At 36.7% G+C, this 14,159-nt stretch overlaps 1 protein-coding gene across 1 annotated transcript in view; it reads left to right on the top strand.

The window, feature by feature from the left end:
- LOC150108630 (transcriptional regulator protein Pur-beta-like) overlaps positions 1-14,159 on the top strand; it is a 343,857-nt gene that overhangs the window by 160,277 nt on the left and 169,421 nt on the right. Inside the window, exon 3 of the mRNA XM_090390893.1 lies at positions 8,774-8,876. Within this exon, the coding sequence (XP_090247019.1) occupies positions 8,774-8,876 (103 nt within the window). The remainder of the gene's footprint in view (positions 1-8,773; positions 8,877-14,159) is intronic.

Genomic DNA, 14,159 nt, shown 5'->3' on the forward strand with positions numbered 1-14,159 from the left:
TTCAAGTTTTTTAATTACATTTCTAGTATACATTTCCTGAAAAATTAAAAGCTATGCCTGTTAGTGTGTTCTTCAATAACCAAGTCATCCTGTGAGCTACCCTGGCTCCTTTAGCAATATGCCCTCTAAACTTCAACTCTCCATCTCCTGCTATTCCCAAATCCTGCTTTCATCAATTTCCTGGAATATAGTTCCCTCTTTGTGGTGCATAGCTTCTACCTTTGTATCCCAAAATGCATAACTTTACACTCTTCCACATTAAATTGACATCCATTATGTTTTGCCCATACTGTCAGTCTATTTAAATCATCTGCAAACTCTCTGTATCACCTTGATTATCTATTATCTTACTCAACTTTGCATCATCAAGAAACAACTAAATATCTCATTTGAAATTATTATTTATGTAAATTAAACAGCAGTGAACCAAGCACAGAGCTCTAGCACACACCACTAGTTGCCTGTCTTCTTCTGGATTCTGCTCCTCCATATACTACTTTTTGATATCTATCCATCAGCCACCTTTTTATCCATATCACTCATCCCAAGTTGTTGCAGCTTGCATAACATAGTTCCATGTGGTATCCTGTCAAACACCTGTGCAAAAGCCAGCAGTATCATTTATAGCCATTCAATTTAGCCAACTCGGTTTTCACTCTCTTATAAAAAGTTAGTAGATTACTAAGTCAGGACAACCTTCACAAAGCCATGCTATCCCACATAGAGTATCATATTCTTATCTACCCATTCCTGAATTCTCTTTTCGTACAACTTTTCCAGTGCTTTTTCCACCACTCCTGAGATACTAATTGATCTATAATTTGCTACTGCATTTGCCCTCCTTCCACTTTCTTGGGATTTGGCATGGCTGAGACGTAAACATCCTAGTCAAGGGCATTTTTAGTTCCCCTGCACATTCTCATAAAACATGAGCCAGTATCTCATCCAATCCTAGAGCTGTGTTTGCATTCAGATTCTGCAATATCCTAAGTACCTCCAATTCATCTGCCTCTGTTCTCTCATCAGTCTCTGTAACCTCTGTCACAACAATATCTTCATTTGGATGATATACCCTTTCAAAATGATCACTCTGTAACTCAGTAATTTTGTCTGTTTCTGTTACCTGCCTACCATCTGCTTAAAGTTATCCTTCCATAGTCATTCTTCCTCCTGTTTGGCTAATTTCTTCTCATAATCTGATTTGCCTTCCTTACCATGCTATGGTCATCTTTCTTCCCTGATTTTTGTATGGCTCACGAGTTAGCTGGTCTCCCTTTCTCTGAATATATACTCTCCATGACTTTTTTTTGCTGCTCATCCATCTGTCCTACCCAATTACCCTGCTGACCTTGAATATATAGTGTGATATTGCTTCCTTCAGAAATCCTTTGACTATCATCATGCACTATGAGCATCTATCCCTTGCAGATCTTTATGCCATGGTACTGCTTCGAGCTGCCTCCTAGATGAATCATAATCACCTGCCTTGTAGTTTCACATGTACTCCTTTTTAATTGGAATATCCACATTTCACTACCTCTCAAGTCAAGGCCATATGATCACTTTCCCCAAATGGAAGCAATGCTACCACTTTAGATATAGGTAGGTTTTCTGACTCTGTAACAAAATCCAGTCCTCTCGTACCCAAAGTCCCCTACATCACATTCTTCTTCAACTCTCAGTAAGTGTATAAATTTCATTTCCTTTCTGCCATGTGATCTTTCCTCTTCCCAATCTGTCTCCAAAGTTGAAGTCCCTCATAATAATTACTCGATTTGTACTCATGCTAATCTGCTGATGCATGTTTACCATATCATCCTTGCCACCCCATGGCCTATAGCAGCAACCAATTTTATATTTTGTCCTATTGGCCTCAATCTCACACCATATTGACTCAAAAGAATTGCCATCTGCACAACTGACTCCTACTCTTGGCAGCTGCAATTCATCTACTATCAGCAGTACCTCATCCTTGTCCCGTGTATTTTATCCTCTCTGAAAATACTAAATCCATCATGTTCTATATTTGTAGCTACATCATTTACTGTTAGCTAAGTCTCATTAACGCCTTTAGCATTTGGTGAGGCTGCTCTAACCAATACCAAAAATTCCTCCCTTTTGTTCCTGAAACTTCTAGCAATACTATATAGAAACTGCAACATCCTTGTAGCCACTCAGCCACATTTACTTCCTGAATTGACTATCCTATTTAATATTTTTACTTGAGAGACTAGATTCTACACTTGTTTACACGCCCATTTGCTTCATTGGGTACCTTCACTCTTTTTCTCTCTCGCAATCTCGTCTGTATCTGCCCTAATTTCTTTAGTTTTCCTGACTTCATTTCCATGCTCTCAGTGAATAAATCTCACTATAGACACCTAAGTCTGAATCCATTTAAGTGTAGTCCATCGGCATTATAAAAAGTCCAATCAAACTCAGGCCAGAGGTCCACAAACTCTCCATCATTCCTGCTGAACGACCTGCATATTGATTCGTTAGCTATTATCATCCTCCTCAGTTCATTACTTTCAACCAAAATAATCAATTATTTTACCTTCCCTTTATGCATTTTGAAAGCATTATTAATATTATTCATTTTTGCACCAGGAAACAATAGCACTTTCAGGAAGTTTCCCCTTATCAAACAAGGGTGGTCTGAAAAGTTCTTGGCCTAACAATTGAAAAAACAAATTTATAAATTCAAAATTATTTTTATTTTTCAATCTCCCTTAAGACTAATACATGTATTCCAGTGCCATTATCCCATCCCTGTAGTGGTTCTCAGTAAGATCTGCAAAATACCCCTCTGCAACTGTAATCACCTCTTGATTTGAAGAAAAACGCTGACCAGCGAGGAAGAGTTCTAGTTTTGGGAAGAGATAGAAGTCAGAGGGAACCAAATCTGAGGAACAGGGCGAATGCTCCAACAATTCATAGTGCAGATCCCTTAATTTTCCTATTGCCAAAACACCTTTGTGGGCAGGTGCATTGTCCTGATGAAAGATGATTTTTTTTTCTTCTTCAAACTGGGTCTTTTCTCACGAATTTTTTCGTTTAGTCAGGTGAAAAGAACGGAATAATATTCCCCAGTTATTGTTTTATCCTTTTCAAGATAATTAATAAACAAAATGCCTTTAGCATCCCAAAACACCAATGCCATGACCTTTCCTGTTGATGGAACTGACTTTGTCTTCTTCTTTGGCACTGAACAACTGACTTCTGTTCACTGTTTTGACTGCTGTTTGGATTATGGTGTGTAATGGTGAATCCAAGTCTCATCCATAGTAATAAATCTACGCACAAAATCAGCTGTATTCTTGTTAAATCACTCCAAGCACTGTTCAGAGATTTTCATGTGAGTGCGTTTTTGATCTGCTGTGAGCAAGCTCGGCACCCATCGTGTGCAAAGCTTTTTTTCATTTGCAATTCTTCATGCAAAATGTATCCTACATGTTCTTTTGAAATGCCTATAGTCCCAGCAATTTCATGCACTTTGACTCGCAGGTCATCCAGTACCATATCGTGCACTCGATCAATGATTTCTGCTGTTACACTTTTTGGACGACCTTCACGTGGATCATCCTCGAGGCTGGTACGGCCACATTTAACCTCGGCAGCCCATTTCTTAATTGTTGAAAACAAAGGAGAGGAGTGCCCATAAACTTTTATGAACTTTGAATGAATTTCTTTTTTGCATTAACTCTTCTTTTACAAAGAATTTTATAACTGCACGATACTCAGTTTTATCCGTTTCAAGGGATACAGGCAACACTTTTGCTTCAGATTGCTGTATAAAACAACTACTTGATTGAATGACTTGGATGCTTATGACAGATGTACCAACTTAGAAAAAAAAATGTTGCCGATAGTGTTGCCATCTATGGTCGAGGCCAAGAACTTTTCTGACCACCCTCGTAGAATGAGTAAAAGATTATCTGCTTTCTCTCATTTATTCTTGCAACTTTCTTTCTTTCTTTTTCTTTTTTTTTTTTTTTGCTTTGAACCTCTTGCTTTTTTGTTCTCAGTTTGGCTAATCTTTTGCTGCTTGTGCAGCCTTTCAGTCTTACACTTCATCCTGCGAAGTACAAAGTGTGAAATTCTCTACATTTTCCTGAACTTATACTCTTTCACATTTCTTTCATCATTAAAGATACCAGAATGTTATATACTTGGTTTGCACCCTTTCCCATGGAAGCAAAACATTGTTTTGCATGTGAAATGTATTCATTTTTGAGCTATTTGTATATAGAGGCTAATGACTTCATATCAATATCATTACTTTAAGTTGAGACCAAAATACGGTGATAGGAAGAAGTGTTTTGTTAGTGGTTTTCAGCATTGTTGCCACTGGGCAGGAAGGTATGGCAAATAAACAGACTTTATCTTTGAGAGAAAGTTGAAATAGTTTGCAGGCTCTTAAATGTTAACTGTGTTAATTATATTAATTAATAATTTTTTGTGCTGTTTTCATTCTTTCAAACTTCCATCCATCTGTTCATTGGATATCAACAGATGTCATATGGTCACTCAGATACTCGGTGATGTGCCACACCAATCCTTGACATGTGGTCCTGTTGTATGCTTTTCTGGAGGCTTCAACTCTCTGAAGATCACTCACTCCAGACACACCATCCATCCATCTCATTCGCGGTCTACCCCTTCCTCCTTATCCAGGAACTTTATCTTCTCTTACTGTTCTAAGAAGTTCTCCTTCCATCCTTTCAGTGTGTCCAAGTATTTCAACTTTCTTTGTCAATATCCTTAAGGAGTTAAAGTTCTGCTTATCCTTTCTAGTATCCATTCATTTGTCCACCTTTCAGTATGTAATGTCCTCAACAGCCTTCTGTAACACCACCTCTCAAAAGCAGCTATCCTTTTCTTATCAGACTTCTTTAGGTTCCAAGTCTCGCATCCATAATTCGCTGTTGGAAAAACAGCTGTATCCAAAATCCTCAACTTTATTTCTGTGGATCCTTCCTTCCAGATTTTAGACAAATCTCACTGTTGTTTTATCATTCCTAATCTTCTCCTGTCTTCTGAACAGCAGTTCTTCACATTAATAATGGATCCCAGGTACTCAATGTATTCTTGACCCCCTGGAGTTTCAGATGATAACGATTGAGCTTGTAATGCTTAAGTGACTTGGGCTTTGAGATATTCTATAACAAATGCCTTAACCACCAATTTCCTTGCCATTCATTCTCAAATGAGCATAACTTGGTGAGATTTAATGCCATCAAAATGCTGTCCTACCTTATTTCCTGAAAGAAGACTTTACTAGCCATTTCCTTACTTTTGACAACTATCTGCTTGCTAAAGGATCAATTCTCTCTTCTTGACTGTTGCATCATGCCTTTCCTGCCATTTGTCCTCTTAAGCATCCAAAAAAAAAAAAAAAAAAAAAGTTAAAAAGTTGGATATTCTTCTTCTCCCTCCTCTCCATAATACTTCTCTTCTGCTCAACTCCTGACACTATAAATATCAAGTCTGTGCAACCTTAGTATGGTCTTGCATTTGCAGTAGCATACCTAAAACCTCCCTCAGAATGCTTGATTGCATTCAGAAGAGAATTTGCTTTGCAGATGAATCCCTGCCCTCTCACACTCTAGTTACTTTCTGTTTCTGCATTACATCTTAATTATTTCTATGGAAGCTGCTTCCCATCATTTCTCCACTTTCCTCTGTCATGTACCCAGTCAGCTGCAAACTTATCAAAAAGTTTCTCATCTTACTCCATTCTTTTTACCTCAGCTCTTTGAAACGGTCTGTCCCATGCTGGTTTCTTCCAATAATTGTAACACTCACATTTCATCACAAAACACACCAGCAAATTCCTTTCTTCTCCCTAATTACTTGGCCACACACACAGAGCACTGCCATGCCTTAAGTTTATGACATCTTGTGTCTGGGGTTAATATATATATATGTTAAAGATACCAAGCACTTTTAAACCTGGTTTTACTCCATTTTTCCCAAGTAAGCAAACAGACAAAAATGTCAAATTTTGCGCCTGCAAGTGATGCAAGACTAGCTGATCCTACAGGTAGTGCAAGACCAAGTCAACTCGTGGTAGAGGTGTATAAAATCTAAGTACAGTACTAATGTACTATAAAACTGTCAGCCAAACTTTCATGGGTAGAAATCGTGGGGGGGGGGGGAATAAATAAAAAATACTTGCTTCATCTAGTACAAGCCATAAATGAAAAGAAGTTTTCCCCATCATGCACATTTTTTTTTGTAAATGAACACAGTCATTTCTCTGTAATTTCAAATATAGCTGTTATTAAAAAAAATTTTTTTTCATTAATAGTTGGAAGATAAGAGGAATAATTGTTTTCAGATAAAAGGTATGCTTCCCCCCCTACACCTAACTTGTAAGATGTAAATATTAAGAATTTATTTTTGATATAAAGAATATTATTATTATCTGAGTCCTCCAGGGAGTCAAGGACTCATCGAGGAAGGCTATAAATATTAATGTGTTTTATTCTCACTTCTTTGCTCAATAGTCCTTTGAGGAAAGAAAGATGGAGATCCTTCTAAGTTGTGTGCTGGCTTGTCAATCTCAAAATCATTTATTAGAAGACTTTGTAAGCTGCAGAATTACCTGAAATGCAAAATAGTTCAGTGTAAGGAATAAATCTTAAATACAGTATCTCATTTCTTTATGAAATCAACTTATTTTGCATTCATCCTGTAACTAGCAGTTATACACCATCTATATAGCTCCCATAGTTCATTCATTAACATTGGTTGGAAATAACTGGACTGACATCTATCTAGTCTGCAAAGAGCTTTCAGCTGAAGGTGAGTTGATAGGTCTCGTGGAGATGACATGCATTCCAGTCCTGAGAAACTGAAATTTTCTATAATTGTTTGTGAAGAATAACATACTATCCAAAATTGCGAAAAAATTTCCAACAATATTTCCCTGCTTAAACTGTGCTGCTGACTGGTAAAACTATATAGGTATTACTTGTCCATTTAATTTTAAATAGATTATTTATTTATTTTAATTTGATTTAGAATCCTTACTTTTTTGATCTCTGGCTCAAAAAATTCCTTTGTTGCTTTTGTATGGTGCCTTGCTTTCTGACTTCTTTGATTATTTATGTTCGAAATTGATTTTCTTCAACTTTTAGGCATAAGTAATTCCTGATTATCAATCTTATCAGCAATTTCATGATTATGATAAATTATCTAAACATGGAGATTGTCCTTCCTTGGAAACTTCAATTGTCTTCCATTCTCTAACACCTTAAATCAAACCAGATGACTTCTGAGATGTCTGTTCCTCCTTTCTGCAGTTTGATTATCCCTCCCTTACCCATCTATGAAATACTAGCTTTGATTGTTGGAATGAGCTTTTAATCCCTCATTTCTGCATTTGGCCCTATCATCAAATATAAATAGAGCAAGTACAGAAAGCTTGTCTCCTCAGTGGTAGTCAGTCCTTTTGGTTTCTCATCAAGGCTTTTGTAAGATGCATCTGGATTTAAAGGTGTGTGTGCTTTCACCTTTCTAAGATCTTAATCTCCCCTCCCCTCCCATCAATACAGCAGACATCCAGCTGTATTCCTCCTCTGGTCTTTCACCGGACATAAAAAAAACATTCTCATTAGTCTGGATACTATGTAAAGTGAAGAAATGCCTCCAGGTCCAAATGGTACTTCCCAATTTTGAGCTGAGCAGAACCAGCACCTGTCCTATATACACCTATTAAACCTATCAACTTGGCAACAAGTTAGTGAGATAATTTTATTATATGATGAATAGAGAGTGAATTTTAGACACAGCGGATGAGAAAGGAAGAATGATAGACCCTGGAAATTGTGTATAGGTGTGGTGTAAAAGGTTGCTTTTTTTTTTTTTTTTTTTTTTTCCTTTCTTCCCCCTTCCCATGGAGTAGTGTGTGAGTGGAACAAACTGCCAGAATGAATTTGAATGTTAAGAGTTTAAACGAATTTAACGTTCAATATGATAGTCATGTTGCTAGTAAAGTGGTTTTTCCATTTTGAATCTACTTTCTCTATGTGTTGCTTACATTTTATTTCCTTGGTATTTATTAATTTTAGCTTCTCCTTTGCCTTTCAGTTGCTTAAGTGTTTTGCATATGTTTCATTTCTGTTCCTCCCAGTCTCTCTTCATTTGCTTACTGGTTTGTTTCTCCCCCCCCCTCTAGTTTCCTCTAAATTTGCTGTTATAAACTGAGTAGTATACCGAGCTGTTTATTTTAGACTATATCTGTAGAGACCAAAAGCATATGCGTTAGTCATCTCACTGATAATCACCTTTATTTAAACTATTGGATTAATGACATTAGTCCAATAGTTTAAATGCACAATGAATGGTAAAGAAAAATAGAGACATTTTTAAAAGATTAATTGATGCTGTATGCTATTTAGCTAAGCATGAGTTTCCTTTGAGAGCTCATGATGAGCTGAAGTCTGAAGATTCAGCTAATCGAGGAAATTTTATAGAATTTTGAAATGTGCTCCATGAGTATGATCCTCTTTTAGACATTCATTTAAAGGATTCAACTGTATTTCAAGGAACTTCTTCTACAGTTCAAAATGATATCAGTAGCACTATATCTGATGTGTGCTATATCTGTTATATGTCATGTTAGTTGCACCTGATATTGAATATTTCAAATGCAATTCAAACTGATTTCAAGTTTTATATATATATATATACTTCAGCTGAATTCATAATCTCTATAGTTTTTGTTAGATGTTAGTATTTGATTTTTCTCCCCCCCCTTCTCTAGGTTGGAGCTGCAGGAAGAAAAAGTCGATTATTATTAGCCATGTCCACAGCAGCTGAATTCAGAGACCATTTAACGTCCTTTAGTGAACTGTATGCTTCTTTGGGTGAGTTTGTCAGAATCATATTTAATAGAAATCTTGAAACAGTTCTTTGAATCTGTGGATTTGATAGTTTGTAAGATTTTACTAGTTCATAAAGAATTTTTGTATGTTTCAGTTTGATAATTTCTAGGTTCATTATACCAAATGGTACACTTATAAGTAGTACAGGTAACCTTCGCATAACGCGGTTTCGATATAACACGGTCTACAAATTTTAGTAATCCTTCAATGCGGTTTCAATATATGATGGTCTACAAACTGTAGTAACCCTTTATCTTTTCATATATTTTTCAACGTGCGACTTAAAAAAAAAAAAAATCAAATTTTATCTTCGTTAGATTTGCGTCTGCCCATATCGCACATGTAAATTTATATTAAGCGAAATACTTTTTAGCACACGTGTGTCAATTGTTTACCATGTAAAGTGCTTATTGTTGAAAATTTTCTGCCAGGAAAGCGCATTAAAAGTCATAAGTGTGTTAATCTCAAGCTGAGCGCTTTATTTTCTGGTGAGTTACATACAATGTGTAATGCTTTTTTATGTAAAAAATTTATTTTTATAGTAATGGCCACTTAGAGTGCTTCTGCGATATGGTTGAAAACGAAATTATTGAATTAATTGATGGGAAAATAGATTTAAATGAGGACGAACTGGTACAATTAATAGATGACGTCGAACCAAATGGTGTGTAAAGTTTTGCCAAAGATTCTGATTGTGATGAATTTGTTAAAGAATTCTGTTTAAAGAAATTAGCAGAAGGATTGAACTTGGCAAGAAAGAGACAATTGGATATTTGTTTAGCTCCGTATTATGAAGTTAAAAAAAAAAAATTGCAGCATAGTGGTAAGCAAGGTCTTATTACTGACTTCTTGATAACTAAAGCAACTGAAGTATGCAATGAGACTTATACAAATGATGACCAAGAGATTTCAAGTGATGATGACATCCGCCGCTCTTACGAGCAGCAAATGTCATCATAAATAACATCCATGAAATGTTAGTTTTGAAGACAGTGATGACGATTAAAATATACACTTTATTTTATTTTGCTTAAAACATTTATGTATTATGTGCATACATACTGTGGTGTAGGTGATTTACTGATAGATTAAAGGTTTGTGTTCTTTGTTCAAGTTGTAACAGTATTTATAACTAGACTCGGGGTATGTGTTCTTAATTGTGCAAATGACAGGAATGGGCATTATCCCAGAAATCATTATGAGGAGAGAACAATTTCAACTTTGTTTCAGGCCCATCAAACACGTGCAAGGATGTCTACATGTATAAGGCAGTAGAGAAGAATAGAGACCTGCAGACTGTGGACAAGAGTATACAATAGAACATATGGGTAGATTATTATGTTTGTGCATGAATGCTAGGAGTATCAGAAACAAAGGGATAGAGTTGGTTGCCTTGGTCAATATATTGGGACCTCAGATTGTAGGCATTAGTGAGGCCTGGCTATCAGAATCAGACATACTAATTGGTATCACGTGTAAAGGGTACAGTATTTTTAGGAAGTATCGACAGGATAGGAGAGGAGGGGACATACTGTTGATGATATCGGATGACTTGAATCCAGTTAGTGCTGAGAACTATGATTGCAGTACTATTAAAAGCATTTCATACGGCAGTGAATTTGAGGCCATTGGAATGTAAAAAAGATCAATTATATGAAGGGATGTTGTTACAAACCTGGTGGATCAGTTGCTGGTGATGAAGAAATACATCATAAAATAGAAATTTATCATTATGCCACAAGTAAAAGAAAGAATGAATGTGAAAGAATAACTTTATTTAATGCAGATAGTACATTAAATAAAGATAATGCATATGCATACCCATATGCATTTTGCATATACATATGCAAAATAAAGATTTTGCAGATGGGCACAAAAAGAGTAATCATAATGGGAGACTTTATCCAAATATTGATTGGATAGCATTAAAATCTCATGAGAAGAATGAAACTGAATTTATTGAGCTGTTGCGAGACTTCTTCAAGCAGCATGTGATAGAAGGAACTCGATGTCAAAGAGTGTTAGATCTGATTATAGTGTCAGAGGGCATTTCAGTTAAATATGTAACTATTCTACCTTCGGTTGGTGACGGTGATCATGCAGTATTCACTTGCGAAGTGACCAAGTTTATGAATATTCCATTCAGAAAAGGTTACATGCTTAATTACAAAGCAGGAAATTATGACAAATGAGGAGTATACTGAGTTCAGCAGAATGGTATCAGTTGCTGGATGGGAAGCATTTAAAAAATACTTAAATTATGCAATATCAGAATGTCTCCCGAGAGTTCGAAGAATAAATAGGGTAGGAATCAAATGGATGTGTAATCTTATTAAGCAAGAGATTCATAAGAAACGGATGATGTGGAAGGAATACTGTGTGCATGAGAATGATGTCCGTTATAATAATTATAAGCAGACTAGAATAGTCACAACTGTTGTACAGAAAGCTAAGTTTGAGTATGAAAAGAAACTGGCTCTGCAAGCTAAAGACAACGACAAGCATTCTATAAATATTCCGCAAGTAAAAGAAAGAATGAATATGAAAGAATAACTTCTGAATGCAGATGGTGTGAGGGTGACAGATGCAGAAGAGGTTGTTCAACTAATGTGTGCCCATTTTGTTAAAAGCTATCAACCTGATGTATGCAACATTGAGTTCTCTGCTGCCTCTTCACTGAATGAAGAAACTCAGGTATGTGAAGAGGAGGTATTAGAACTGTTGCACAAACTGAATAAGAATTCAGCAATAGGAACTGATGGGATATCAGCATGAATACTAAAAGAGTGTTCAACTGAACTAGCTATTCCGTTGATCAGGCTATGTAATTTGAGACTGAGAACAGGGAAGATTCTGCAGGAATGGAAAGAATGTATGGTAATCCCATTTGTGCAAGGGTGCTGCAAAGACCAATGTATCCAACTATCGACCAATCAGTATCTCAGGAGTGATGGTGAAGATTTTGAAAAGAATGGCTAGAGCTCGCATTCAGAAATTCATTGACAGTGAATCAGTACTCTACAATGAACAGCATGGGTTTATTAAGGGAAGATCAGCTTTTAGCAACTTGCTCACATTCTATAATGATGTTACCATTGAACTTGGCAAAGGGGAATGGATATACCATGATACTTTTGGATTTTGCTAAGTTTTTTGACAGAATATAGTGTGGAAGATGGTTGTATAAAGAAAATATGAGTTTGGATTATAAAATATTAGCATGAATAAGAGGATGGCTGACTGACAGATAACAAAAAGTGGTATACAGGGGATGCGAGTCTGCAAGATTTAAGGTAACCAGTGGTACCACATGGATCAGTGCTTGGGCCACTGTTATTCAATCTATATGTTAATGAAATTGGGAAGGATTTGACAGGCTACATACAGCTATTTGCTGATGATGCAAAGATAGGTAGGGTAATCAGGAATGCTACTGATATGCAGTACTTGCAGAATGATTTGAATTGACTGGAATTGTAGGCATGGGAAAATGGATGTCAGTAAATGCAAACCTATACACTTTGGCATGATTAGATATTCAATGTAATATTATATTGATGGGATTATGCTAGAAGAAACTGGTGAGGCTAGGGATCTTGGAATTTTAATAGATAACAAGTTAAAGTTCAGGGCTGTATAGCAGAGATTACAAATACAACTCAAAATATAATTGCAGTGCTGAAACTTGTGTGCAGCTCTGGTCTGGTCTCCTGTCTTCCTTTGTGATTCTGATACAGTGGAGAGAGAGAGAGTGTGTTAAAAATGATATCGGGATTGTGGAATACTGATTATAAAGACAAATTGAGAATCTGTAGACTGCAGATTCTCAATCAAACTAACAGGAAAAAGAGGGGTGATATGATTGTGACTTACAAACTTCTGAAAGTCATACAGGATTTCAGTTTGATGGATATTTTCAATTTGTGGAGGGTGGGGAAAGGACAAGAGGGCATTCTTGGAAGCTGAGAATGAATGCCGCTAAGAAGGGGGGGGGGTAGGTTTTTCTCTCAGAGAACAGTGATTGAGTGGAATAATTTGCCCTTAGGGGTAGTGAGTGCATCTACTGTGAATGACTTAAAAGGAAGGTATGATACCTGGTTTGGGTGATTTATACTCTTCCTTGATGAATCCTTGACTCCCTGGAGGGCTCAGTTAATAAATAATGATGATGATTATTATGATTCAGGCCTCCATGGAGTCAAAAGGCTCATTGTGGGAGGTCCTACCTAGAAAACACAAAGTCTGTTATACCGCTTCTTGATTTCATTGACGATTCGTTCTCTCACCACTATCAGGCAGTGTACCACCCTAATTGCAAAGAAACCATTCCTCATCCTCTTGCCTACAGCTTCCTTTCGTAACCTCCGGGGATGACCCCTTGTCCTCGCTCCTTCCCCCAGGTCCACCAGCGAAAGAATTCCCTAGTGTCAACCCTGTAACTACCTCTCAACAGTTTAAAAGTCTCAATCATGTCACCTATCTTTGCAGTCCACATTCCCTCAGCAAGTCCTCATAACCAACATTGTACAGTCCTGAAACCATCTTTGTTATCTGCCTCCGTACCCTTTTCACAGTTAATTTATCGCCTTCAAATACTGGGGACCAAATTTGAGAACAGTTGTTAAAGTGAGATTTGATCAGGTCTTTGTACAATGGAATGACAACTCTTTTATATCTCCAGATTAGCATCCTTCTCAGTATTGCAGCAATCCTCTAGATTACCTTCACCATCTTTGCAATATGATCCCTGAATTTCAGGTTTCTATCAATCATCACCCCCAGATCTCTTATCTGCCCTACTTCCTCCATCAGAGCTCGTCCAACAGAGTACGCTGCCTCCCGTGGATTTATCCCAAACTTCAAAATTTTACATTTTGCTGCTGCATTAAACTGATACCTCATTCATTTGCCCATCTGTCCAGTTTATTCAAATCCTCTTGTAGGACTACCACGTCTGCACTATTACTAATAACCCTTCCCAGCTTCTCATCATCTGCAAAAAACTGAATAACCCCCTATAATCCACTATTAATTTGCCTTCTTCACTAAAAATTGTGCCTAAATTTAGTGAAGAAGGCAAATTAAATTCTGAAATAGACCATTGAATTATCAAAGCTGCTAGCTGAGGAGTCAATTGGATAAATTTATATGGAATAAGAGAGAAATTATCCCAAACACTAAACTATCTGTATACACAACAGTGTTACAACCAATTATTATGTATGGGAGATCTGGGTTAGGAATAAAGCAATTGTTCAGCACTGG

The sequence above is a fragment of the Typopeltis vanoorti genome, chromosome 3, assembly GCF_054136105.1.
Source record: "Typopeltis vanoorti isolate ZY-2024b chromosome 3, IOZ_Tvanoo_1.0, whole genome shotgun sequence".
Taxonomy (NCBI): Eukaryota; Metazoa; Arthropoda; class Arachnida; order Uropygi; family Thelyphonidae; genus Typopeltis; species Typopeltis vanoorti.